Raw genomic sequence first — 27,679 nt, 5'->3', positions numbered from 1 at the left:
CTGAACCGGGCTGAACATCTCCGTCGGACAAAGCAGAATCACACACGCTTCATGAAAGTTTTTGTGTTTGCAGGTTCATCCCTGAATCTCCAAGATGGCTTCTCTCTCAGAACAAAAAGACCCAAGCTGTGAAGATCACAGAGGACATGGCCAAAGAAAACAAGAGGACTCTCTCCAAAAACATCGAGGTAGCTGACACCAGATCAGTCCAGACCAGAGTCCAGTTCATCAAGTCAGTTGTAGAGAGGCGAGATCTGTGCGTCTGGTGCCACAAATACAGTTTAGAATAAGACACATACTTTGTTATCGCAGCTGCGAGTGCAAAGACTGTGTTTCATGCTGTTAACACGGCTCCTTCCATTCAGTTTTTGTATTTTATTTAACTACAACTTACTATTCTCTCTTCTTTTTTTTTTCCTCAAGACTCTTGTTATTTAGGATCATTTGATAGTGTTCTAGTTTTAGTTTAGTTGTAGTTAGTTGCTTGAATTTCCCTGTGTGTGAGATCAGGAAAGTTTGTTTTATCTCATCTTGAAAACGGAAGTGATTTACTCTTTGCTTATACAATGACTTGTCAGATCATCAGGGTGCAGTAGGGGTTGAAGCAGCTCTCTGTAAAATCCTCATGTATTTTCTTGATGCCACAGACTCTGAAAGATGATAACGCCGACTCCTCTACCGCCTCCTTCATGGACCTTATCAGGACTCCCAAAATGAGAAAACACACTTTCATCCTCAGCTACAACTGGTGGGTTTTAGTTAGATAATGTTTGTTTTTGTTTTTTTTGGTACAGAAACCATTTCCAAGCTGTAAATAATAAAAAAACACAACACCACTGCCTCTTCCAGGTTCACCAGTGCTGTGGTGTACCAGGGCCTCATCATGAGGCTGGGTATCCTGGGAGGAGACGTCTACATCGACTTCCTCATCTCTGGCCTGGTGGAGTTCCCCGCAGCCTTCCTCATCCTCTTCACCATCGAACGTATCGGCCGGCGTCTCCCCTTCGCCTCCGCCAACATCGTCGCCGGAGCCTCCTGCTTCATCACTGCCTTCATCCCTGACAGTGAGTATGAGGGGAGGTTGGGACTTCACACGCTCATCGGATTATAACGTCTCAGTTCAGTAAAAGTTGTTTAATTAAAAACAAACGTGTCTATTTCTTTTCATGCAGGTATGTTCTGGTTTAAGACGGTGGTGGCCTGCATCGGTCGGCTGGGTATCACCATGGCCTTCGAGATGGTGGTGTTTGTTAACACTGAGCTCTACCCGACGTTTGTCAGGTAAAGTCTTACCTGAGCAGCATCAGTGCAGGTGCTAACGTTAGTTTGTCAAAGCCCACAATGAATAGCAAAGGTTCTATAACGTTGAAAGCAATAATCAGGTAAATGGATATTACATCTTCATGGGGCCACTAATGAAAATGACATATACTGTATGAGCAAATGTGCATATTGTCACTTTGAAATGAAGTATATAAAACTATACAACTGAGCTGTTGTGCTTGTGTCTGCAGGAACCTGGGAGTGTCAGTTTGTTCCACTCTGTGTGACGTTGGAGGCATCGTCGCTCCGTTCCTGCTCTACAGACTGGCTGTCATCTGGCTGGAGCTGCCACTCATCATCTTCGGTGTGTTTTCTATTATTATGGAGTGAGAACATTTGCTGCAGTCTGTCTAAAATAATACACGTTCATTCTGGGAGAAAAAAAAGATGTTCGTCCCTAATATGTAAGACAGACCGATACTTTAATTCTCTTTACGCTGGCACTTTGTAATTAATGTACTTGAGTAGCTCCAAACCTCCAAACAGATTTCTGATAAAAGGCTCCACCCACCAGCCTGCCAAACACACACTGTCTGTTTCTTTTTGATTTCAGAGTTCAGCATGTTGATGAAACTAAACTCTATTTTCCAAACTACTAATTTAAAGGTTCTATATGTAACGTGTAAGAAAACCCTTGTTATCAATGACACCGGCGGCCGTTAGGTGAACTACAGTCAGCATCCTGTTGCTCGGTGACAATGGGTTTGGGTAGAGTCAATTTAAGGATTAGCGGGAGAAGAGGAAGGAGCAGTCTGCCCTTCTGGAGAGTTTTGAATGGGATTAATTAGGACTGCAGACAATAGACCAGCAGCCAAGTGAAGTAACTTCTTCAAAAATAGCCTTGGGCACCCAACACCGTGTCCCCAGTTCTTGGTCTTTCCCTCCTCAAACGTTCGAGTCTGTGCTCACCATTGCTTAGTGTGTTTATCCGCTTTTAACTCATTTCACATAATATTAAGAAACCAGTTGTAAAACACGTCCGGCTGCTATGCGAGTGAAGGGAGTGAAGGGAAAGGAAACAGAGGTAATTAAACAGCTGTTAAAAAGCTGATGTGTTATTAAAGCTAGGAATATGTTGCACTGTGTTGTGCAGGGTCTCTGGCTTTCCTGGCTGGTGGTTTGGTGCTGCTGCTCCCTGAGACCAGAGGCGTGCCGCTGCCCGACACCATCGATGACATCGAGTTCCCCGACAGGTGAGAATCCACCAGATAAAAAAGCTGTCTATCACCCAAGTGCTTTTTCTTTTTTTTTTTTTTACAAATGAATATATGTCTGTGTATTTGTGTGAACTGTATGTACAATCGCTGCTCACTTCATCATGTACATCTGTGCTATCTAATGCAGTGCAGTTCAATACAAAAGCTCTGCCATGAATTGTATTTTTACAAAGGCACAGACAGGGGGAAATTACACACAAAAAACTAATGTACTGTTCTATCGGAATCTATTGGTATCTATAAAGATTAAAAGTCAATGGAAAAATGCCAATGTAACAATCTATATAACAATAATACATACATAATATCACATTAAGCACAGTCACACACAGGATGGCAAAACTGCATGTTTTTATTTTGGATTTCTGAGAAGAACAAAACATTGACAAGTTTATTCCATTTAATAGAGTCGACAAAATAGCCTATCAATACACACCTATCAATATAATGTGGTGTTCCAGTGCAACATTACCACCCAATACCCTCTCATTAATAAACATAAAGAAGAAGAATTATGTTTTTGACAGTGTCAACAAAAACTGAAAATGTATAACCTTCATAAATGCAGAATTCATGACTGAGCTGTTATATTGGATTGCATTAGATTGTACAGATGTACCTCTATGTACATGTACACACTCTGGACGCAGTTATATTGAAGATGTTGTCTTATTCCTTTCAAGGATATACTCTGTATTAGGTACAAGTTTGTTCTTGATGCACAGAATGTGGTTGTTCTTTGTGTGCAGGGTGAAGGAGAAAGCTGAGCTGAAGAACCAGCAGACGACCAACTTGTTGCCCAACAACAACGTAACGACCAACAAAGATCCAGCAACTGTCTAACCTCTTCCTGAGACCAAAGTATTTATTTATGTTGTTTAACAGTGAATAAATCTGCTCATATGTTTCTTTGTTAAGCCTTGGGGTCTGGTGATGTTGGGTGTTATATTAATATGTGAGTATTTTTATTAAGAGTCAATGGACTAGGGTCAGAATTATTATATTGTAAGAATTATTACAGAACTGCATTATTAAATTATTAAAGAATTTTCTTTTAACACAACTCAAGACTCAGTGTTTTCATAAAGAAAGAGGCCATGCAAAAGACATTTGTCCTGACTTAAATCCTGGAGAGCTCAGTCGTGTGTTTTACATAGTGCAACCAAACCAACTCATATTGTTTTAATTAGAAAAATTCAGTCAATAACACTCGCAAACACAGTATGGTTGCATGCTGCACTCAACATGCTGCATCTCCTCATCTAACAGTTCACTGTGGCTGCTCCTTTTCATCCTGTTTGTGTTTTGTGTGAACGCTTCACAATAAAATCCAGCGCATGTTTCGTCAGATGAGTGCTTTTAATGTGAAGCAGCAGGCTCCCTGGGAATCCTTTTCTTCTGTACGGAGGCAATCTGAATCCCATGCCATATTGAATGGCAATTGAAATTGAAAGCTTGGGGTGAGAGAGAGAGAGAGGGCCATATGGATTCGAAGTCCTAATGGTACACAGTCTACCAGGTGAGCCACTGAGGCGCCCCCAGATTCCTTCATCTATATGTATTATTTATCTATTAATATTTTCCAAATATGTACTTGTACATGTTATAGATACAGAACAAGTAGGAACATTTTCCAGATCATTTCAGGTCTTATTTTGAAACAGATTCACTCATACAGGTCTCAGCCTTCAACGTTCATCTTCCAAAGCAGTTCTACAGAACATATTTAAAATCTGTTTTATTATCTTTTTCTCATGTCATATTATATTTATTTTAACATTGGGTCATTTGGGCTTTTCTCCCTTCTCCCAGCACAATATTTTTCAATGTTTTTGTATGCCATTTATTTGCTCTCTTTTATTCAGAATGATATTCACGTCACATCACAACAGCATCTCATCACATTCTCCTGCATACCTATTAAACATTAAACTGAAACCCACACCTGTGGCCAATTAAACAAAGAAAAGAAAGGGAAAAAAAGAACCACTACCCACTTCACTCATATATATTCATCTGTATACCACTCTCCATTTCCCCCCTGTATACATGTAGACAAGTACTTGTTTACCTTCCATACCTTTTCAGTCTCTTTGTTAATCAAAATATTAAAAATTCATAACAATTATAATACTAATAATAGATAAACTAATAATAAAGAATATTACAATAACATTAATTAAATAAACAAATAAGCAATTAAGTAAAGAGGGAAATAATAGTTACAAAATTTAATATTTAGAATAACAATTATAATAACAACAATAGTAGTAAAATGATGAAAATAATTAATTAATTAAAAAATAATTAATATCAAATAAAATAAAAAGGGGGAAAGAAAAATGTATTCATCTTATACATGAATAAACCATAATCACAGGAAATAACATTCTTTGTGACTGTTACTATAGCTGAGTAAATTGTGATAAACCAAAGGAAAAAGAGGTTTTTGTCCTCCCATAGAATTTATTTTAAATCAGACAGTGGATAACACCATGATAACAATGGTTCCATGCACTGGGATGCCACTGATTTCATTCAGCAACTTCATGACTACAACTTTAACAATGTAGGCAGAGATAGCACAAAGCACACATATTCTACAAAGGTTTTAATAGAGATGGGGCCAGGTGGATTCTCCATTTGGACACTTAGATAGCCAAAGTGTGCCAAAGGGGTTTTTTCCTTTTGAAAGGGAATCTGGCAACTAAATACTAATGATTTCCAGTACAGGAGGCTATGTGCACACAATACAACCCGTAGCCACTTCATTTACACTGTGCATCATCAGATTCTACCATTGTTCACAACCATTGTGTGTAAAAAAAAAAAAAAAAACAACTATAATTTTGTCTCCATTTTGCCTCTGAATCTCTTCCGGGTCATATAAATTAATATATTATGTTGATTCTACATCGTAGATAAAATAAACATAAAACTTACTATATACAAAGTTCAAAATACAGTAAAAGTTGAATCGGCCGTGCGTCACGCGTAAAATCCCAAATGTAGTGAAAATCTCTTGTACTTACGCACGGGGTAGTATCGCGAGGAAGCAAGTTTCATAGGAGTGTGACATACCGTTCGAAACCTCGCGAGATGTAGATAGCGATAGCGCTGTATTTTTACACAGCAATACCACAAAACGCGCGCGAGATGGCAACAAAAGACCGTGTGAGATTCAGGCTTGGGGCTCAGTCTCTGCTGTCCAGGCCTCCATCTCGGCCAACTTGCCTGGAAAATCGTATGGGTAGACTCAAAATGACCATGAAAGGCTAAGAAAACAATATTCGTTGCTTTTGATTAGAACCGCTTTGAGATATGATGGAATATTTAGTCATAAACGCAAAATGTGACATGTGGACTGTAAAATGAGACGTTTGGCCCCCTGTTTCCTTTACAAGGACAGATAACATATGGAGAAGATAAGCTCGATAACGAAAAAAATGGCGCTCAAAATCATAAAAATTCTGACAAAATGGCCACAGTTTACTGAGCTGTCGAATAACTATGTAATTCACTATTTAATGTACAATTACTTAAATTCACCATTTTAAATTTGCTTAATCCTCCTGCGTAAATATAATATTTATTGCATATGATTCTGATTGAATACATTTATATTTGTAATAAATAAAAATAAAAATTAGACCATCCTTGTACTGTGCTGTTTAACATATAGGGCCATTTTTGATGCAGCCTCTAGGAGTCATAAAAGGCCGACATTTTCAAGTGTTATCCACTTTTGACTTTTCAGCATTCAAAAACATCTTTGTCCTGTGACACCATCATGATGCATAACTTAAAACTGAGAATTTGTTTTGGCTCCAGTTGAGGTTCATTCAGTGATTGCATAATTCTTCTGCCATTCTCTGTTTAACTCCATTAAACAGTAACATGTTGTTTCCACTGCAGCTTTAACTATTTTTGACTGGTTTTTTTTTTGGACTTTAGCTCAAAGATCACCCTGGTTAGTGAGGTGCACTGTGAAGTCTGTCAAAATCTTTAAAGCAGATCACTAGCCTTTTCCTCTAGGCTACAATGCACTGAGAACAGAACTTCATCCAAAGTGTAAAACCTTAGATACCAAAAAAATTTAAGTCTTGGATCTCAGCGGTAATGACAACCTTTGATGACCTCCTGGAGGAGGCTGGGACTTTTGGCCATTGTCAGAGGCGTATCTTTGCCCTGCTCTGTCTGCTGTCATTGCCTTTTGCAGGTGTGTACGTCGGCATCGTCTTCCAGGGTTTCACCCCGGATCACTGGTGTCGGGACTCTGCGGTGGTGGAGATGAGGCAGGCGTGCGGCTGGAGCCTGGCAGACAGTCGCAGGCTGACGGTGCCTCTGGTCAACAGCTCTGGGGTGCTGCAGCAGAGCAGCTGTGAGCAGTACAAGGTGGACTGGAACAGCACAGGACTCACCTGTGACACCCAGGAACTGGACCTCAGTGGAGTCCCAGTCTCCATGTGCAAGGTGAGATCTTAGATATTAGTTGCTCTTGGATTATTTGGTTCTGCAGTAATAATGTCTCAAACTCAAATTGCCTTGAGTCTTAATTTGTGTGTGTTCATGGACAGATTCAAATACCATACACAGTACTGTGCAAAATGTAAGGCACTTTATATCTTTATATTCTTATCCTTGATCAGTCCCAAACTCATTCTGCCCATTACAGTGACCCCAAACATTTATTCATAGTTAAAAATCTTTTTTGTTTTGTCTTTCTCTCCATTTCTTTCAAAGTAATGTCTGCACCTGTGACCCTGAGGTTGTGAAAGCGCTCTTTTAAATATGAATAAAAATTTCAATGCAAAAAAAAACAAAACAGAGCACTTTCATGGCACTTTCTCAGCCTTGTGGGCAGTGGTTTGCACAGATTCCTAAGAGTTTAATGGCAGAAATGAACAGTGGGCCCCTCTTTGGTTTAAGGTTCATTTTTTAAGCCAAAGTCACACCAGGGAAGGAGAATTACTTCTAATTAGTTGGTTTCCTTTTTAATTCTGATGTGTTTTGATGATAACATTTTACAGTAAGAATAACATTACTATCTGTATTAAAAGCAATGTTTTATTTTTGTCTTTAAGGACGGCTGGGAGTATCAGAATGAAGGGAGGAAGTCCTTTGTCACAGAGGTGAGAAAAGAAATTTGACGCATTTGTTCTTCAAAGTGATTTCATTCATTACAAACCTGAAACAACATAATCCACTCAATATTCTAAATAATGCTTCTCAGTTCAATCAAATAATAAAAGTTGTGCAATGTAATATGTATTTTATTGTACAAAAATAAGGATATCCTGTATGTAGACATATGTAGCCTTCTTCCTTTTGGTCTCAGTTTGACCTGGTGTGTTCAGATGGATGGTTGGTCGACATGTACCAGTCCACTCTCAACGTGGGCTTCCTCGCCGGCAGCTTTGCCTTCGGCTACTTTGCCGACAGGTGAGGTCTTACACTGGCTTATAACCAGCTACGTAATTCATCAGAACTGCTTATTGGTCAAAAACCTTCAGAAGCCCCCTTCTCCCACACCTGTCCGACATCAGATTAGAGTCAACATTTGCACCCACCTCACGTCGTCATCAGTCAGCTCAGCAGAGAGGAAGCCAACACTATGAATGTCTTCCAGAAGAGTTATCCCCGAATTTAAATGATCTTTTTCCCCACTTTCAGTGTGGACATTCGGAATAACTATTAACACTTTTGATTTCTGACATGGTCGGGCAACACGTCATGCAAACTAGTTGTTTTGGAAAGTAACCCCAACCCTTAGCCAAATACACCTTCATCAGGCATCACTGCTTCATTCTATAGCAGTCCTATGGAGAGAGATAAACCTCAGTCACTGACTGTCAGTTTGTTAGAACAGAAGGTGACAAATTATTTTTAGCTATTAGGATTTTAACTATTAATAAATGGCATTTCCAAAAAATACCAAGTTTTATCTGTTATGTAAAATTTACAATGATGCATCTGGCCAGATATTCTGTATCCTTGGTTTTAAAAAGGTCCACATTTGTCTAGTTAATTGTTCTAGTTCTCTGTAAACCTCACCTAATTTAACCAACACAATCAGTGATACCTTCAAAAATGTTTGCCAAAAATACAATAAAAGATCTAAAGCTTACTTTTTATACTTGACTCAACCCTCTCTTATTTTGAAAGGAATCACCTCTTGCTGCTTGTTTTTCCATCTGTCTGCAGGTTTGGCAGGAAGGTCAGTTTCCTGATGTCATTCATACTGAATGCGATCTCTGGGTTTGCGCTGGCTGTGGCTCCAAACTACATCTCCCTCCTGGTGTTCAGGACCATCTTTGGCTTCGGAGCCAAAGGAGGCTGGATGACTTCCTACGTGCTGCGTAATGATGATTTCAGTGTTTGACGTAGAATTTTTTTATCTCACTAATTATATATTTACTAACTACCTACAGTAGCTAAATCAGATAAACATTACGAACAGACTGCTGTTATATGTGCGAGTTATAACTTATATATATTATATATAAGTTTCAGTTAGAGGGATAGTTGCATGGTCAAAGATTTATGGTTCTCACAATTCACCTTCAACTTCATACTCAAACAATCCAAGGGTTGACTCTGACCTACATCAAACTAATAGTTAAGTTACATCTAAATTCTTCTGTCGCACAAAGAGGTCCAGTTATTGACTATGTTATGTAGGATTTCTTTGCCAGTATTTCTGTGTGAATTATGACTTTTTTAAAACTAAAAACCTGGCTGACCAAGCAAGCATGCTAAATTTGCTCAGCTGGAAACATTTGCGTTCAGGAAAAGCTGAACAGTTTAAAAGGAAATTTTGATGAAAAATTCATCCGAGAGTGTGAAAATACAGAAACAAACTGTAGCAGATAATCTCAGCTCAGTCTAGACCTGTAGCAGAGCTGAGACACTGTGTCTTCCTCTGCTAATTCATCAGTAGGACTCAGGATAGTTTCCATGGACAAATGAGAACAACAGACCATGTCTTCACTGCTGTATATTTACAACCTGTTACTGTGGTCTCTAAAACCTCTTTCCCTGCTCTTTGCTCCTTCCACAACTTTGTTAGAGAAGCACAGATTATGATTTGCTGTTATTGCCACAGGTCAGCAGGTGTCACTGACTGGCTGGGTTCAGAGGGAGCCTGGGGGGGGGTGGGCTGCCCAGCGATCAGTCAGTCTTTATTTTTATGAAAGCATCTGACTTGCATTTGACTGCAAATGAAGACTGGCCTCACAGTACAGATCAGTCGAGAAAATCTGATTGTTTAGTGGACAGTTTACAGATAGGTTCAAATACCACATACAGTTACAAAATTAGTCATTTCTTCATGTCCCTCTTGCAGCAGTCTCACTTTGTTCATTTTGTTCTGGTGAAATACACTTTCTCCCAGTGACAGAGATAGTTGGAGTGGAGTACAGACGAACAGTGGGCATATTGTACCAGATGTTCTTCAGTGTCGGCGTCCTCATCCTCCCTCTGCTCGCCTACTTCATCACTGACTGGCGCTGGCTGCAGGTCACCATCACTGCCCCCTACATCCTCTTCCTGTCCTACTACTGGTGAGAGACTTTATATTCTTGGCTGTAGATTTGGTTGCAGTCATCGTCTGGTCCCTCGTGGCATTTTATGTCTGTCTTTAAGTACTTTTCCATAAAACAAGCCAGGTCATGAAGGAAGAGCACATGCTCTCTCTCACATGCACTGAGATATGATCTCAGTGTTTTTGAATTGCAGTGAACACCTCTCCTTCCATTTGTTTATACATTATGAGACCACCACCCTTGGTTTTGATATAAATGCAAGCTGTATCCTCCAACATCAGAGATTATTCAGGCTGCAACTGGCATTTATTGTGGATTACTGCTCATTATTAAATAGGTTGGCAGCTCAGAGGTGAACCACGAACACTAACCATTAATGACAATGTCTCCTATCCCACATCCAGTCAGAGACTTTTGTTGCATGTCGTTCCCAAACTCTCTCATTGCTTGTCATTTCTGCTGTAGCATGTTTTGTCATCCTTTTAACATGTTTAACATGTTAAAAGATTGTTTGGTTGGTGATGTTTGGTTGCTAGGTGCTTTTTGGAAAAAAAGACACTAAAAATGTCTGAAAAGTTGGTAAATGTAGCAACAAATGTGCTAAGTTTTTTTTTTTTGCACCAAATCATTTTGAAAGAGCAGTGACCAACTAATGCTGCGACCTTATCACTGTGTCAGACCAATGGTTTAACTTCATCACTCAGTCAGTCAGTCAGTCAGTGAGAGATCTGTTTACAGGGCCGGTCCAGCCAAAGAAAGAAGTTTGTCACCTTTGATTTTCACCTCAGCTATGATTCACCTCACAAAACACATTAAACCAAGAAACAGACAGAGGCCAGATTGTCCATTACCAGCAGACGTGTGGGTGAATGAGATTTTTGTGTCTGGGTGGTTTTGTCTGCCAGGTTAATCCCAGAATCTCCAAGGTGGCTCATCTCCCAGAACAATTCCTCCAGAGCGATGGAGATCACTGAATCTATGGCAAAGGAGAACAAGAAGAAACTCACTAGGAACTTGGAGGTAGATCGATTCAACAGTTTACTTAACATCATAATTCTGCTAAAATATCAAATCAAGGTGTCAAATCCGTTCCTACATTACTGTCACAATCCTCAACTGGATCATGATTTCTTCTTTCAGACACTCACTGATGAGGAGGGTGACTCCCCCTCTGCCTCCTTGCTGGACCTGGTCAGAACCCCAAATATGAGGAAACACACTTTCATCCTCATGTTCAACTGGTGAGAAGATCACCGATTTGTCGGCCAAACCTTAGTCTAAAAGTAGACTAAGAGAGACACTGAGTCTGATTGTACCTCTGTAGGTTCACCAGCGGTGTGGTTTATCAGGGCCTCATTATGAGGGTGGGGATAGCAGGAGGAGACGTCTACATTGACTTCCTCATCTCTGGCCTGGTGGAGTTCCCCGCCGCCTTCCTCATCCTGTTCACTATTGAACGTATCGGCCGACGTCTCCCCTTCGCCTCCGCCAACATCGTCGCCGGAACCTCCTGCCTCGTCACCGCCTTCATCCCTGACAGTGAGAACAACTTCTTATTCTTAGATTGTTTTACTTCGTCTTTTGCTTGCTTCTTAGGGAGACTGCTTTTAGAAATAATTACAGGTGTAATTATTCCTACTTACTTACATAGGTACTTAATTTTTGAAATAAGTTCACTCATGAGACATTTTGCAACGTTTCACCATATTTGTTTGTCATAATTTCAACAACTTGTACGTCTACTGCACCTGGATTGGTTATAGCTTTGAACAAACAAGTGGCCCAAACAGAGGGGGACTTTCCTGACAAAGTATTTCCCAGTATTTTCCCAGAAAAAGCATAAAAGTCCAAAATTCCACTGATAAAATTCAGCGAATTATTACTATTAATTGTGTAATGCGCCTCTGTCTCTGTGCTGCAGGTATGTTCTGGTTTAAGATGGTGGTGGCCTGCATCGGTCGGCTGGGTATCACCATGGCCTTCGAGATGGTGGTGTTTGTTAACACTGAGCTCTACCCGACGTTTGTCAGGTGAGGTCAGTTTGATCATCTCTACTTTCACATTCACAGTACGGTGAACAGTGTGTACAGTAAATATGCAGTGTGTTTATACGGTGTTTAACTGGATACAGGAACCTGGGAGTGTCAGTTTGTTCCACTCTGTGTGACGTTGGAGGCATCGTCGCTCCGTTCCTGCTCTACAGACTGGCCGTCATCTGGCTGGAGCTGCCACTCATCATCTTCGGTGTGTTTTCTACCTGTTATTGATGATTTTTATGACGAGTGAAGCTTTGAGTAGCCGAGGCACTTTTCTGAATGTTACTTCACTCAGGGTTTTAAATCTTCACTTTGTATGTCACGCAGGAGTGGTAGCGTTCATAGCTGGAGGTTTGGTGCTGTTGCTGCCTGAAACCAGAGGAGTTCCTCTCCCCGAGACTATTGATGATATCGAATTTCCTAATAGGTGAAACATTTCCCAAAACATTTGATAAAATTTATCACACAGTATTATTTAGTCTCATTGTTCCTCATCAGTGGTGAACGAAGTATTCAGATTCAGTTTTTATTAAATCAACAAAAGCAAGAAGGCTCCATTACCAGTAAAAGCAGATGCAAATGCAGAATGGCCCTTAATCATTATAAGTATGATATTATTAGATTATGAATTATGCTTTTTTACTAGTATAGTGTTGGATAGTCACCTCTATAGCAACACATTATATAAGCTGATTATATTTTTTTGTATGAAAGATGTTAAATCTTGTAAAACAGCACAGGATTTTTCTCCGAAGTTAAGAGCAGGAGTAGCGGAAAATACAAATACTCAAAGAATGACAATAATTGTACTGAAGTACGTGTATGAGCAAGTTACTTTCCACCACTGGTAAAAAATATTATGGCAATACATTATTATTATTATTAGGTTTCATTTAATAAAATAATTGATGCCTAATTTTGGAGTGAAAGTACATATCATGTGTCAATTCATTTCTTTGTTAACAAGGTATAAGTGTAAGAAAGATTATGTCAATATAACAAAATCTTAATTATTGATTCACCACTATCATCTAAAGAAACTGATGCAGGAAGCTTTTTCTATTTAATATTAACAGAATATGTTTGTTTTTGCTCCCAGGAAAAAGGAAAATCCACTGGAGAACCAACAAATGAAGAAACTTTTAAAATCAAAGCTGACAAGCAATAAGGAAACAAGAAGTGTGTGATGCATGTGTTTGTAGATAGATTTCTACTCATGATACAATATGTTGCCCTCTGTTAAAAACAATTTTTACATTTTCTATAAAGCATGACTTGCCCATTTCCTTTGTATCAAGTTTTATTCTTCAGCTCTTACAGAAAACACACTTTTACATCCTAAAACCAGGAGTATGCTCGGCTCATCGTGCTCTGAATTCACTGTTTTACAGAGCAGCACATTGTTAACATCAGATAACGGCAGACAGCAAACTAAAGCAGTGACATTGGAACAGTATATACATGTTAATATATCTAAAGCAAAATGAACCACTTTCTGTGACTTGTCACATTTGAAGCTGTTTGTTTCGAGGCGGATCGTTTTTAATTGGCTTTAATGGTTTTCTCGATCCAGTCGACAAACTTGGAGACTCGAGCGTAGACGCCAGGTTTCATGGCGTTGGCGCATCCCAAACCCCAGGACGTGACGCCCTGCAGGATATACCTGTTCTGAGCATGGCACACTAGAGGCCCACCGCTGTCACCCTGCAGGGAGAAACAAACACAAACACACAGTACAGTAGCAGAATGTATTTCCAACTTGTTTCACACATTTGTTGCATCAGATGGTTTTCAATCCGAGAAAGGTTTAAGGGCGGTTTATAGTTTAAAGGTTTGTAGTTATAGCCAATATGAGGGGCCACTGGGGGACCCGAACTAACCGCTGGTGTTAAAGACATTGTGTCAGAAAACAATGCACTTCCCATAGTTTGTGAGTTTTGAATACCTGGCAGCTGTCTGTTCCTCCCTCGATGTTTCCAGCGCACATCTCATGGTCTCTCACTCTGCCGTTCAGATAGGACGGACGGTTACAGATCTTGTTCTCGATCACAGGGAAACCAGCTTCCTTCAGGACGCCGTCACCTCCCGTACCTGCAACGCACCTTCCTGCAGTTAGCCACCTATCTTCCTCCTCATACCCATCATTCACACACGATCGTCATCATTATCATCACGGGGTTCCCTTCAGCTGGGAGCCTTTCAGAGGTCTTTGTATTACAACTCACATTCACTGTATTTGATCACGTGTTTTAGTGTGTTTCAAATATACTGTTACACTAAAAGATATTTAACTAATCTAATTTAAAGGTGCACTCTCAGCCTGTTAAACCACCCAGCTCGCTGTTACATTTTTTAAACTTGGACCTGAGTGTCAGAGTATTTGCTGTCTCTTTAATTTGAATCAACAGATGGGATAAAATATGGTATATCTTTGTCACCAATTGGCACTTTATAATCCACTATAGGTTCAATTATATAGCTGGAAAAAGATCTGATAGCTGTTGATGCCTTAAAAAATCTGTAGAGCAGTCTAAAGATGAATTTTTTGCCCTTATTTTGATTTTGATGTTTTTATCATAACAGGGAAAAATCCAGCTGTTAGACAATAAAAGTCATTATAAGGTAAATATGGAATAAAGCTCCAGTTTTAACATTAAATGAGGACCTCATACAAAACCTCTTTGAAGAAATGAGGACCACCCAAAAATGACCTCATTTTCTAAATATGACCTCACGGTCAGAGTTTAAAACTCAAATTAGTCTCCTTTAAGATAGCAGCACAAGAGCAAACACACACACACACACACACACACACACACACACACACATACACTTGACATACTGTACCTTGCGTTTCTCCCCACCCGGTAACATAACACTCTGTTCCACTGGCAACAATAAAGTCCCTCTCTGGCAGACAAGCTGGCAGGACTTTGTCATTTATCAGTGCAGGGCTGAAAACACAAGAATCACACACACACACACACAAACACACACACACACACACACACACACACACAGGAATATCAGTTTTAGTCACTGTAGAAAGACTGCTACTAATGATGATTATTTTATAAACTGGTGAATAACTCAATCTATAAAACATCATAAAACAATAACAACTCCACATCACAAGCTCAAACTGAGGAAAACTTAGTTTAACAGTCCAAAGATACAAAGATATTTCATTTACAGTGACATAAAAGCAAAAAAAAACGAAGTCTGAAAAAGCTGTGACCAGCAAATCTTAGGTTTACTTAACGAATGACACATTATTAATACCTTAAACCCTTAGCCACTCTTTCTACACCTGTCTTCTCACACTGCACTGTTGCAGTAAACTGTAATGGAGGAGGGTTTACCACTCAAAGTCAGTCACGTAAGGGGAGATGTCATGATTTATCAGGTGAATGCATGATTAATAGTGTGTAGAATTTGTGTGTGGTGTGATTTCTCTTTTTTCGGTAGTATCTTTACTGTGGGGATTGATTCAGCTACCTCTAGTTACCAGTTGGTTTTTGAGGGTAGGTCAGTAGGTAAGACATGCTAACGACATTGTATCTCACATCAGAACAGATGAACACACTGTTCACACAGTGTTCGCACATTTCCTTACACTTTTACTCATGTGTTATTGCTTTTGAAAGGGAAATTAGAAACAAGACACTATAGACTCTTTAAATGCCAAGTATCCACAGTTTGACCAGCCTGCCTGGTTGCTAAGCTAAGATTGGCTTATCGCTGATCATGGGGAGACGCTTAGCGAATGGTCGGTTGTTTCAGCCCTAAACAGTATAATCTGTAAAATTACAAATGTTAGTAGTGCCGTATCTGCAGATGTAATAAAGGAGGGGTAGCTGTACTAATAGTATCACTGTATTAGTATTTGACCTTAGAAGTGGTGGGGGAATGATATGTCCAGATCTCACCTCTCCAGTTTGAGCAGAGCGATGTCAGCCCTGTTGGGTCCCAGCACCAGTTTTTCCAGTCTCCTTTCCTGCTTGGACGGCTCAGCGGCTCTCTCTGTGTGGACGCCCAGCAGAATCTGGTAGGCTGAGGGCCGCTTGGACCTACAGAACATAACATTCATAAACATACACACCAGTTATCCAGAGGTTGTGCTATTGCAGGATTTGGTCTTTAGATGGGTTTTTTTTTTTTTAATAGTCTCCCTGACCTCTCCAGGCAGTGTGCAGCAGTGAGGACCCACTGAGGGTGAATGAGAGTTCCTCCACAGAAATGGACTCCCGTACTGGTGGACAGAGACAGGCAGAAATGTATGTAAGTAGGACAGAATAAAAACACTGGCTTTTTAGAGTCAAATATTCATTTCAAAAGTAAGAATAAACTAAATATGCTGATTAAACCCCATGAGATGCAGCATCTTGGTTTAAAAAACATGCAAATTAATAGACAATGTTTAGTACAATTGTCTGTATAGTCTTCATTTTTATAACTTGGTGGATCAGCTGGTGGATCAACCTCCCTTTGAGAGATGGAACAATTTCACAAGTCTATGTTTCAGTAAAGACTTTTAGTGATAGTCAAATTGTGTTTTTTCACCCTGAATGAAACAATGAAAAAACACAAAACTGCAAATTTAGAATGATCATTTTGTCATTTTGGTTCATGTCTTACACTGATAACAAAAGAGGTTTGTGCTCTGTGAAACATGGCTTTCATTTTGAAGATTAAAATCAGTGTCTAAATATCTGATATCCACTTCTATTACCAAAATATTGGTCATTTTTAGCCCCAGTTTCCATGTATTAGAATACATCCAGGTCACAGAGGTAACAGTCAGTAGCTGTAAAAGATAACTGAAATGAAACTGACATGCTGAAGGTTTTTCAGAATCTACAAACACTTCAAACCATCTGGATGAAAAAATATATATAATAAACTTTGGAAATAGGTTAAAAACATTTTTTTTATCATTTAGTTGAGGGGTTGTTTTTCATCCAGATGAGGAAAAACCCAATATCACTTAACCTTTACGTCCTATTTTAGTCTTGTTGTACTCACTTAGTCCGGAGGCTGATTTGCCAGGGCCATGAGTGAGCTTTGGACACGCAGCCTCCAACAATACGACCGAAACAACGCTTTGGTTTGGTAACTGGCGTCCCACAATTCAATCCCGCTACAAAGAAAAGTCCAGTTAAATCAAAATGCTTTATCCTCTGTACAGTAGCCAGTTTAATACGTCAGACTCGGCAGCTCCACAGTGTCACAGTTGAATCAGCTTTCGTTAGTATAAGTTGTAGTTTCCAGGCCGTGGTGTACTTAGACTCAGCTGTGCTTGGAGCTTAATAAATTCTAGATTCGGGCTGTAACTAACAATTATATCCGTTATCTACTAACCAAAGTCAGTAGGATTCATCCGCTGGGGACCATGAACCAATATTCAAAATTTTATGGATATTCATAGATTAGTTTTTGAGATATTTCACATTTAACCGAAAAACGGACCTAGAGACATGCAGTTAGAGTGGTTAAAAAGTTAAATAAGGAATTGTAATGAGCTGCACATTAATAATGTTCACATACCACAGTCAGGGATCTGACAGTAGTCCCATTTCTTGTTCCTGTCGGTAGTGTAGCACCACGGTCCGTTCACATCGTTATCTGGGTTTCTGCAGCTCTGACAGTCACAGACGGAGAAAATGAATGAGCCAGAAGATCATGTTATGACTCTGCCAGCTTTTAACATTAAATTGTTTATTATATCAAGAGTTAATAGTCCAAACTCCAGAAGTCTACAGGTTAAAATGGATCACACTTACATTTCCATCCAGGCCCTTGGTAGGGTGAGTTTGTGGGGTAAAGCTGTTGTGCTGGTGAGGACTCTGAGCGCTCCAGGCCTGGCAGGTCACACCCAGAATGGTGATGGAGGTCGGACCCCGGTATGTTTCTCCATTTCCAACTTTACAGTCTAACACAGCAACACAAAAAGGAAAAAGTGGGTGAATAAAGGATTTTAAAACATCACAACTGATCTTAAAATCTGACAAATACACATTTAGAAAGTTGATTTACCTTTCACTGGTGGGGTCTGGGTGGCGGTGGAGGGGGGCCTGGGGTTTGGTACAGCAGATGGTATTCCTGAAGCATTGGTGGTGCATTTCTCCAAGTTGCAGTACTCCCAGCGGACGCTGGGATCTGTAGTGTAACACCAGGGTGCTCGGTCTCCATCTGGGTTCCTGCAAAGATTCCTCCTGAGGTCCCTGTTGAAAGAGAAGATCTGGAGCGTCAGGGCAGCAGGTACCAACAACCTTTGTTTATCATTCCTATAGTCAAACCAGGAAAGGTTTCTGTTATATACAAAACCACAGTTACCACCAGGGGGCAGGATTTGCCTCTGATTTTGAAGTAGCTGTAAGAAGTGAAGAAGTAGATGCTGTGTAACCAGATGTAATGTTGGGCTTACCCTGACAAAATATTCTACAGGTAATGTCAGTTTTGAGAGAATGTTCTACAAACTAATTTATTCAGTTTCTACGCAACTAGACACTTTCTTGATGATTGCAGAATTGAAGCATCGTAGCATTTGTTTTGGTCTGACATCCCGGTGGTCTATTGTCAGTGACGATGGCCTACAGAACCTTTAATTTTTGGTTTTAGTCTTCTCATTGGATTTGTTGTCAATAACAAAAATATAGACTATAACCCTAATTTATCTTTAATATAATATAACAGTTAGTTCTGACCAAGTAATTTGACTTGACGAGAGGCATGTATATGTATATACATGTATATATTCCAGATATAACATTTGAATGAAATGATGTATGGCCGCCAGAATAGGATGAAGGGAAGGAAGGAAGTCTGGATACTTGGGTTGAGAATCAGCTAAAATGTCCTGTAAGCTTGAATTGGAAACCGAGGTTCAAATCTGCATTTGTTAATATAAACTGTATTAGGAGACAGTTGATGCTCACGCTGTGGGGTAGTTCTGTGGAGTTTTTCGATGGTTGTGAGGACTCAAGGAGCTCCAGATTTGACATTTTTTCCCGCTGATGGTCACTGATGTTATGCCACGGTAGTTTGACCCATCCCCCTCATAACAGTCTTCCTCTTCTGGGGGGATCATAGGATCATCTGTAGCAAGACACAAAAATATAGGGTAATTTGTTGATGCTACAGCTGCAGCAAATGTCTCATCTCACTGCGCTGCAGAACAGAGAGGTTCAGGAGATCCTTTGTTCACGCTGCCATCAGGCTATACCACACCTCATCCAAAGGAAGTGGACTAATCTAATTATTATTGTTTATTTATATTAACTGTTTTTATTAATATCAACAATGAGCTAATGGACACATGAATTTCCCCTCTATTTATCTTCACTTGAAGCAGAATGAAAGGATATATGTTACCTCTGTGAGTCATTATTTCAAACGCAAGTCTTTTTTGAAGCCTCGTCCTCTTTTCTAGTCTACCTCCATTACCACTGACATTAACATTATTGTAACTGAGTAAGAAAAGGAGTTTTCATTTACTCATTTACTTCAATTAATCATTGCTTTGCCTAGTATTTCATCCCTCTTTTGTAAATTAGTTCGGTCTTCAAAGTGTATGAAGGAATCAGAAAACAACTGTAAATCTCATGTAGCAGTTTCAAAAGTGTACATCACCATCATTAACCACTGCTTCACCTGGTCTAGGTGCATTCCCACAGCTCGGCACCGTGCAGTACTCCCAGCGAGTTTCAGGGTCAGTGGTGTAACACCAGGGCATCCGCTCGTTGTCAGGGTTACGACAGTAGTTGTTATCTAGGCCTCTGACAAATAAATACACCGTCATAATGAAGGACACAAACAGAGATGAGGCCAGCATACTGTATTTGCTTGGGATAATGTTTCTGGCTCCCTCAAAGGTATTTTTGTATTTGCAGCCATGTTTATTGTTTTGTTTGTGTCGGTCTGTGTGAGTAGACATCTTTCCCAGGTACAGGAGCTCTTACTTGCAGGGGTAGTTATCTGGGGTGCGGTTGTGTTTGTGAGGTGTCTGAGCCGACCAGCTCTGGCAAGTTTTGCCAGACTCTGTCACAGCAACTGTTCCTCGGTACGCGCCGCCTTCACCAGTGGCACAGGTCAGCTCCGGGACGATGGTGGGAGGCTCGGATGCTGAGGGCAGAGGACGACATGGCTTGGTTGTAGAACTCACAGTGAACATGTGGGCAACATGTCAGTCTTCTGGAAATTATGACAAAGTTTCTTGTATTTATTTGATTAGATCCTCTAAAATACATATATTAAACAAAAAAGTGGCAAACAAAGCAATTAATTCTTTACTGTCGTCTCACAACAGCAACAGAAAGACCTGAACAGCCGTATTATGTATGGAGGCTCCGCCCTTTTCTTAAACTTTTCTTAAGTCATGCAATGAATGATTCTTTTCATTTATCAATTAATAGTTAACCCCCCCAGTTTTTAAATTAAAGTGATTTAATCAGTTATCAAAATTGTTGTAGATCTATTTATTTTTTTTAATTACTTATCAATGTGTCTAATAATTGTTTCAGCTCTATTTGTAATCAACAGTTTCTTGTAATTATAGCAACTCATAAAAAATATTCAGGAAAAAGTGGAAAAATTAGCGTCAATTTCAGTTTCTATATTTTTAATAAAATTCTCAATAATCTTGTCAAATGAATAAATAAATGATGTAAATGTGTTTTTGTCTTTTTGTTTTTGCCTGTTCAATGTTATCCTGCTGCAGGAAGTGGTTTGACGTCTTGCTCAAAGGTATTTCAGCAGGTATAAACACATTAGAAACTGAGTGCACACCTTTTGGCGAACACACGTTTTCCTTCATTCTCAAAAGCAGCAACCATATTTGCTGTATTGTTTGAAAATGCATGAGTAAATTCTATTATTGCATGCAAGGCATATTTTCATATTAAATAAAATTCCAATTCTAGCCATTACTTTCAGTAGAGGGAGCTTGAGCTGATATAAGGTTTTACAGTAATGAAATAGAAATAAAGTAAACATATTTAAAAAGGAGGACTGACTGCAGCGTGGAATGGAGCAGAAGTCCCATCTTTTGGATGGGCTGGTGGTGAAGCACCAAGGTCGGGGGTCTCCATCAGGGTTTCTGCAGTAGTTCTCTTCAAGATACTTCTCCGGGAGACTAGAGTAAACATTAAATAGAACTCTTGTAGCTTTAGTTTAGCTTCTGGAAACAAGTTGTATGTGTTAAAATCATGAAACCCTCCTTATGGTTGGTCTATGAATTCAAGTGTAGCTCATGTAGTCTTACGCGCTGGGGATGTAGCCGTGGTTGTGAGGTTTCTGGGAGTCCCAGCGTTGGCAGGTGAAGCCGCTTTCAGTGGTCAAGATTTTTCCTCTGTAGTTCTCACCACTGCAGTGTATACACTCCTCTGTAAAGGAACAAGTACCGACATCACACTGTTATCTGCTTTGTAATTAGTCTGCCTTGGCATCGTACGTGCATGTCGGTATTTGGTGTATATGCGTACAGAAATGTAAAATATCTAGGGTTGGAAATTACATTTCTCTATCCACCTCCTGCAACAGAAACAGCTTTCAAGAAAATACAAAATCCAATATAACACCACAATCTACACCATGCAACAGATTTCACATTGCTACCTTTTTCAAAGATAGTGTTTATTGCACAACTCTTTCTGCCTTGCACTATATTGTTTGATGCTCCTGCAATTTTGTCCACCCATGTATTTTCCCATGCGCCAACCATTTACTGTACAGAGCTCTCCCTAGTCATGGGATTTCTGGAACATACATACATAGAGGATTTTACAGGCCTATAGCAGCAGGTTCTACCCAAAACTCCTCAAGACCTCAGGACTTGAGGGTAAAAGTAAAAGAAATCTGGAAACTTTAAAGGAAGCTGTATTGTGCAGAAGAATAGGGAGTAATTTCAGACATACAGTAGTTTTTATATGAGCCTTAGCATGATTGTGGAATCATACCAGTGCAGCTGGGTACATTACAGTGTTCCCAGCGGGTGTTGGGGTCAGTGGTGTAGCACCAGGGTCCCCCACTGTCTCCATCAGGGTTCCTGCAGAAGTTTGAGTCCAGGTCTGCTAGGGGGTGGGACTGCGGTGTGATACTGCAGGCAGACACATTGAGGAAAAATGATATGAAAAGATATGAAAAGATATGAAAGGATATGATATCATGTAAAATAACATGAGATGTGAATACGTACTTTGGCCTGTGTGGGTATTTTGATTCCCATCTCTGACATGTCTTTCCTGTTTTTGTTTTGGACTTTGTCCCTCTGTAATCTGTTCCTAATCCATGCACACACTCCAGGAGGTATTCTGGACAAGACAAAGGACACTATCAGCATTACATGTTTGATCATTCACTAAAATCAGCCTGCTAATTAGGTTGAATATTTGCTTACAAAGTACAGTAATGTAATTATCATCTGTTAATCAAATTTATCAGACAATTCCCTGAGTGAATCATTTATCTGATTCCACTGAAGTGTTGTATCATCCCCAAAATCTGAGCGACAGTGGTGTTTAACTTGCAGTCCTTCTCTACTGTGTTTGCAGACACAGTCCAAACACCACGATCATGCAACATAGGCTAAACATTAACCACAGTGTGATGAAAACAAAAAGTATCATGTAAAATCTAAAGTGGAGCAGGTAACAAGTCTGTAACAAGTCTGTAACAGGTCTGTAACAGGGCTGTAACAGGTCTGTAACAGGACTGTAACAGGTCTGTAACAGGACTGTAACAGGTCTGTAACAGGTCTGTAACAGGACTGTAACAGGTCTGTAACAGGACTGTAACAGGTCTGTAACAGGTCTGTAACAGGTCTGTAACAGGTCTGTAACAGGTCTGTAACAGGACTGTAACAGGTCTGTAACAGGGCTGTAACAGGTCTGTAACAGGACTGTAACAGGGCTGTAACAGGACTGTAACAGGTCTGTAACAGGTCTGTAACAGGACTGTAACAGGACTGTAACAGGTCTGTAACAGGACTGTAACAGGTCTGTAACAGGACTGTAACAGGTGTCAAAATTGACAATAAGTAAAAAAAAAAACAAAAACATACCTTTTTTTTCATATAAACCTGCGCTGGTTCTGCGCAGTATCGTCTCTGATTTAGAGTTTGCTGCTGCTGTCCAACACTCTTGATCCTTTTCAATATACATGAATGACCTGTGAGAACAGAACACAGCCAATGTAAGGCTTAAATGCTGAGCACTAAATGTAGTTAAATTGTGATGTAGGTGTAAATGTAAAGTTAGTATTTCAAAAGGGTGAACTTGCTTGCATGTGAAAGATGTTTCACTGTTACATTTTTCGGCACACTGGGCCGCAGTGTTTACTGAATACTGGCGTTTGTGTAACGAGAGGATCCATGCCCCTTCAGTTTTGGCGTAGCCATCCACCTCAGTACCACTCACTACAATCAGACACAAAAGAATTGTCATTGTCAAATATACGGTACATAGAAAATAAATATATACATTTTCAAATGCTAAAATAATGAAAGTAATACAACAATGTATCAAGTAATAAATGGGAAACAAAATCATTACAACTTGGAACAAATATGTGTAAATAAAAGTATATCAGAATAGTAATGGAAGGTTACATTTGTAACTATAGTTCTCTGAGTGGAGCGTCTCGACACAATAGAGAACAAAAGCTATTGACAGGACAGTCAACCTTTTAAAATCAAGTGAAGAGTTGAGTAGTAAAGAAGAAAATACAATATGTTTACACATTGTATAATACATATACACAAACGTACATATATTTACGGTTTACATGTATGCTTCCTTGAGGAATTTTAAAATGAAATAAATACCAATTAAGATGTTTTATAGTCTTTACAATATTTAAATCACAACTGTATCGATGCTCTAGAATCAGAAACTGTTGCTTTGATAATTTTCTAAAAACTGAATTTTGCCAGGGAGAATTGGATATTATCTATGAGACCTTCTACGAGTAGGAATTGAGAAACAGTTAAGAACTGTGCCACAATTTTAACAGTGATGTAATAGTGTGCTGGGAAGCCCGCGATTTCAACCCTGAACTACCCACTCATAAGTGAATCACTGATATTTAGATTAGGTCTCTGGGATTAAGTCCGTGCTCTGAGTCCTGTGGACTTTGAATAGCATCAGAGGATTTGATGAAAATCCTATGACTTAAACCACCACAGAAGAAGGGAAAAGTGTGTAGAGATGAAGAAGAAAATTATAAATTGGCACAAAAAAAAAATCTTTGTCCATGGACTAATCCAGCATAAGAAAGTCAAAAGAGAACAGTAAGAATTAATGCAGAGCACCTCAAGGAGTATTTAAACATTTTAGGAAATACACTTATTTGCTTCCTTGTTGACAGCAATAAATCCGAAGCTACAAATAGCAGTTTGATAGGAGGAAACAGTTAGTTAGACTGACTCTATCTAAAAGGTTAAAGGTCCCATATTTTATACTTTTGCTGTGTTTTATTTGAAGTTTTGATATCCATAAGAAGATGTATGTGTTCTTATTTGCAAGTACAGTTTTAGTTTTACATTTCCTCTCTCATGCTTCTTTCTGGAGCTCTAGCAAGAGCAGTTCATTTTGTGTTGGTGTAACAGGTACCGGACTGCAGCAACCGTAAACAACTATAAAGATCCTGAAATACAGGGAAAAGAGGATAACACATGGAGACGTGGCTTGATTTAGCTGAGTCTTCCGCAGTTATGAGGAAAACCAGCAGGACATGCGCCCTCGCTACAGTCTCTGTGGCGAACCCGTATCTCACACTGCCCCCTACTGTCACAAAAGAAAACCCTGCTACTGCAGTTACATCCCTTGGTTAACAAACCCCTAAATGCAGACATAGTATTTAATTATGGAGCACATTCAAATATTTACTTTCACAAATGTGGGCACACATTGGTGGGCATCACATTGGCCTCTATTCTGATTGGCTGAATGCTTTCTGAGTGATGCACCGCATAGGTAATGGACTGTAGCCTACTGCTATAGGCAGTGTTGTGCTGTGAACGCTGTTCATTGAACGCGTTCATATTTTTTGTGAATGCTGAACTGAATGAATCAGTTTACAAATGGTGAACGTGAACACGAGAATGAGAGTGAACGCCACTCACGTTTTACGACAGTTTTACGTTATGCTGCATGACATCTCCATAGACACGCCCAGCATGGCCGGTGCTAGCAGTACAGTCGGTTTTGAATGTAACTCACATCTGTGATCCTTCAGTGGAATACAATTATTCATTTAGTTTGGGAGTGGCAATGATTTGGGGCTGGTTATGGATGGATAGAAGGAGGTTCTATTGACAAAAAAGTAGCGGCCGATTTATTTAAAAAAAAATGGAACAAATGAATGTGAACTAGTTCATTTTTGGAACTGTGATTTATGGCACTTCATTTTCATCTGTATGAACTAAACTTTGAACTAGTTCGAACTGGCTCAACATTGGCTTTAGCTTAAAACTCATTAGTAAATGCATATGTCGATGGTCCAGCAGACAGTCAAATTTGGACTGAAATGCTCAAGTATTTCTGAAAAAATTAACTTTAGCCACTGGTCTCTAATATTACTATAATCATATTATCATAATAATACTATAATATGGCTGTGCAATGACGTATTGGCTTTCTGACATCCAATGATTACGCTGCGTTTCACATGGAAATCTATTGTTTTGCAATATGGGACCTTTAAGAAATCTGCTTTCCAGCACCTGCAATGGTCACTAATTCATTTCACATTTCACATATGCTTAATTATTCCTTTAATATTTGATATCAAGCCCCAATTTTTTTTCAGGAAATATAAAGATGGCTCAAGTGGACCAACAGAACCATGTTGGACTTGCTTTTATAAACTTTTTTGCCATCCAGTACAGAGGTTTAGACATGCCAGGTCACTACCAGTCAGCACCATAAGTAGGTCAAATTGTTTATGAAGTAATGATACATCTCTTTTCCTTATTGTAGAGTGAAGTGAGGGCATAAACAGGACACAAAAAAAGAATACTGTATGACCCGGGATTGAACCCTGGGGTACACCATGGGTGATATTTTCAGACAAAGATGTAAATTGAGAATTTTTATCCTGATGAAGCAAATTGGATTTAAAACCTTTAAGTCCAGACTGTTGCAACCTTAGATTGTCAGGCAGTTTAATTAGATTTTTGAAATCTGTTTTCTTCAATCTGTCTCAACAGCAACAAGAACAAAATCTGTTTTTAGGTGCATGTCTCTTAATATATCCTGACAGAGTTGTCCTAATGAACTACTTTCACAATGAAATGAAGCCAATCACTGTTACAATTTTTTCATATTTTATGGCGATTATATAATTACAGATTTATTCATAAGTATCACTCAAAGATGTCATTATGTCTTACCAGTGCAGATCAGGGCTCCCAGGAGGAAAGCTGCTTTGTGCAGGTCCATGGTGAGGCCCCTATACTAGCAGCTAATAGTCAGCTAAGTTACAGAGGTACCTCCTGTTATATTATTGGGCTCCTTCGGACGCGTTGGGAAGACAAATAGGACAGTTCAATCATTAGTCAATCATTGGCTGGACAAGGACGGCAAAAGAGCAACAGGTCAAAATCCTTGTTTATGGGAGATACTGGGACACAAAGTGTTGCATCGCAAAGTCACAGAGTGTCATCCTTTCTGTTATGTGTTGAATATTACTAAATATTTTCTTCAGACTATGTACCGAGATGCACCCACTGACTTCTTTCGCTCTTCTGTTGCTTTTTCTGCAGTTACAATAGATTTATGAAACTGATCATGAGCTTTGACCCCTTTCTGATATCATGTGACCTTTTCTGTTTTCTTATCAACAAGCCAGTTCTTTGTACATCCTTCTTCAGTATGCATGCATGTGCTGTGTGCTGTTAAAAATGTATTTATAGTAGGAGTGACAGGGTGCGTAATGAGGGGCATCTTTAATGGTAATGTGTGTCTGTGTGTAATAACATCATTAATGTATTACAGACCCGAATTTCCTTCTGCTGGTGAATACTATGTGATCTAGAGCAAATTAGATCAATATATACAGTTAATCTTCAGCTAAAAGGGACCCATGTCCTGAACTGCAAATATATGATTACAAAATAACCTACTTTAGACTGCTCAGTGTGTGGTGGGGCAGAGTAACTACTGTTCAATTGTATCACTTTCTATTAAAAAAAAAACTTCAACTTTAGGGCAGTTTTCAGTCAAATTTTCACCTGAGCTAATGATGAGATGAAGTTTTACCAGAAGAAGCAATGCAATGCAAAACCTAAAACCTAAACTGTGTACTGGAATTCATACTGTATGACAGTTACAAAGGGATTTACTTGAATGAGGAATAGTGTCACAAATAACATCAGCATATTTATGAAAGTATTTAGAGAGAAGAGTTGAAATTTAAAGATCCCCTCCAGTCATGTTAAAAACCTCTGCTTTGAATAATAATTTAAGTGCAGTGATTAAGAAAAAATGAATTACTCATTAAAAAATCCAACATTTCAAAATATGCTAATATTGTTCATGTTGTTTGTTTGTGTTCGAGTGTT

The 27,679-nt window shown here is 39.3% G+C and overlaps 3 protein-coding genes across 3 annotated transcripts in view; 2 read left to right on the top strand and 1 right to left on the bottom strand.

The window, feature by feature from the left end:
* Positions 1–3,603, top strand: part of LOC147817752 (solute carrier family 22 member 2-like) — a 7,184-nt gene extending 3,581 nt beyond the window's left edge. Inside the window, exons 6-12 of the mRNA XM_087180329.1 lie at positions 74–188; positions 648–748; positions 850–1,064; positions 1,173–1,281; positions 1,515–1,627; positions 2,417–2,516; positions 3,290–3,603. Of these exons, the coding sequence (XP_087036455.1) occupies positions 74–188; positions 648–748; positions 850–1,064; positions 1,173–1,281; positions 1,515–1,627; positions 2,417–2,516; positions 3,290–3,383 (847 nt within the window). The 3' untranslated portion in view covers positions 3,384–3,603. The remainder of the gene's footprint in view (positions 1–73; positions 189–647; positions 749–849; positions 1,065–1,172; positions 1,282–1,514; positions 1,628–2,416; positions 2,517–3,289) is intronic.
* A 2,843-nt stretch (positions 3,604–6,446) lies between these two features.
* slc22a2 (solute carrier family 22 member 2) lies at positions 6,447–13,388 on the top strand. Its single transcript, XM_023429925.2, has 12 exons — positions 6,447–7,013; positions 7,625–7,672; positions 7,879–7,982; positions 8,745–8,899; positions 9,934–10,102; positions 10,990–11,104; positions 11,225–11,325; positions 11,409–11,623; positions 12,006–12,114; positions 12,216–12,328; positions 12,448–12,547; positions 13,220–13,388. The coding sequence occupies exons 1-12, from the start codon at positions 6,660–6,662 to the stop codon at positions 13,305–13,307; spliced, it is 1,671 nt and encodes a 556-aa protein (XP_023285693.2). The 5' UTR covers positions 6,447–6,659; the 3' UTR covers positions 13,308–13,388.
* Positions 13,389–13,402: 14 nt separating this feature from the next.
* Positions 13,403–26,669, bottom strand: plg (plasminogen). Its single transcript, XM_023429924.2, has 19 exons — positions 26,510–26,669; positions 23,398–23,533; positions 23,180–23,286; positions 22,316–22,430; positions 22,077–22,216; positions 21,383–21,503; positions 21,135–21,253; positions 20,082–20,244; positions 19,774–19,898; positions 19,059–19,218; positions 18,157–18,344; positions 17,904–18,052; positions 17,668–17,761; positions 17,146–17,260; positions 16,298–16,372; positions 16,050–16,190; positions 14,968–15,074; positions 14,066–14,211; positions 13,403–13,824 (listed from the first exon to the last, which is right to left on the bottom strand). The coding sequence occupies exons 1-19, from the start codon at positions 26,556–26,558 to the stop codon at positions 13,663–13,665; spliced, it is 2,412 nt and encodes an 803-aa protein (XP_023285692.1). The 5' UTR covers positions 26,559–26,669; the 3' UTR covers positions 13,403–13,662.
* Between the last annotated feature and the right edge of the window lie 1,010 nt (positions 26,670–27,679).

Source organism: Seriola lalandi, unplaced genomic scaffold (assembly GCF_002814215.2).
Source record: "Seriola lalandi dorsalis isolate HSWRI2012SDOR001 ecotype SW California unplaced genomic scaffold, Sedor1 jcf7180002054901, whole genome shotgun sequence".
In the NCBI taxonomy this organism is placed as follows: Eukaryota; Metazoa; Chordata; class Actinopteri; order Carangiformes; family Carangidae; genus Seriola; species Seriola lalandi.
This window is presented reverse-complemented; position numbering and strand designations above follow the sequence as displayed.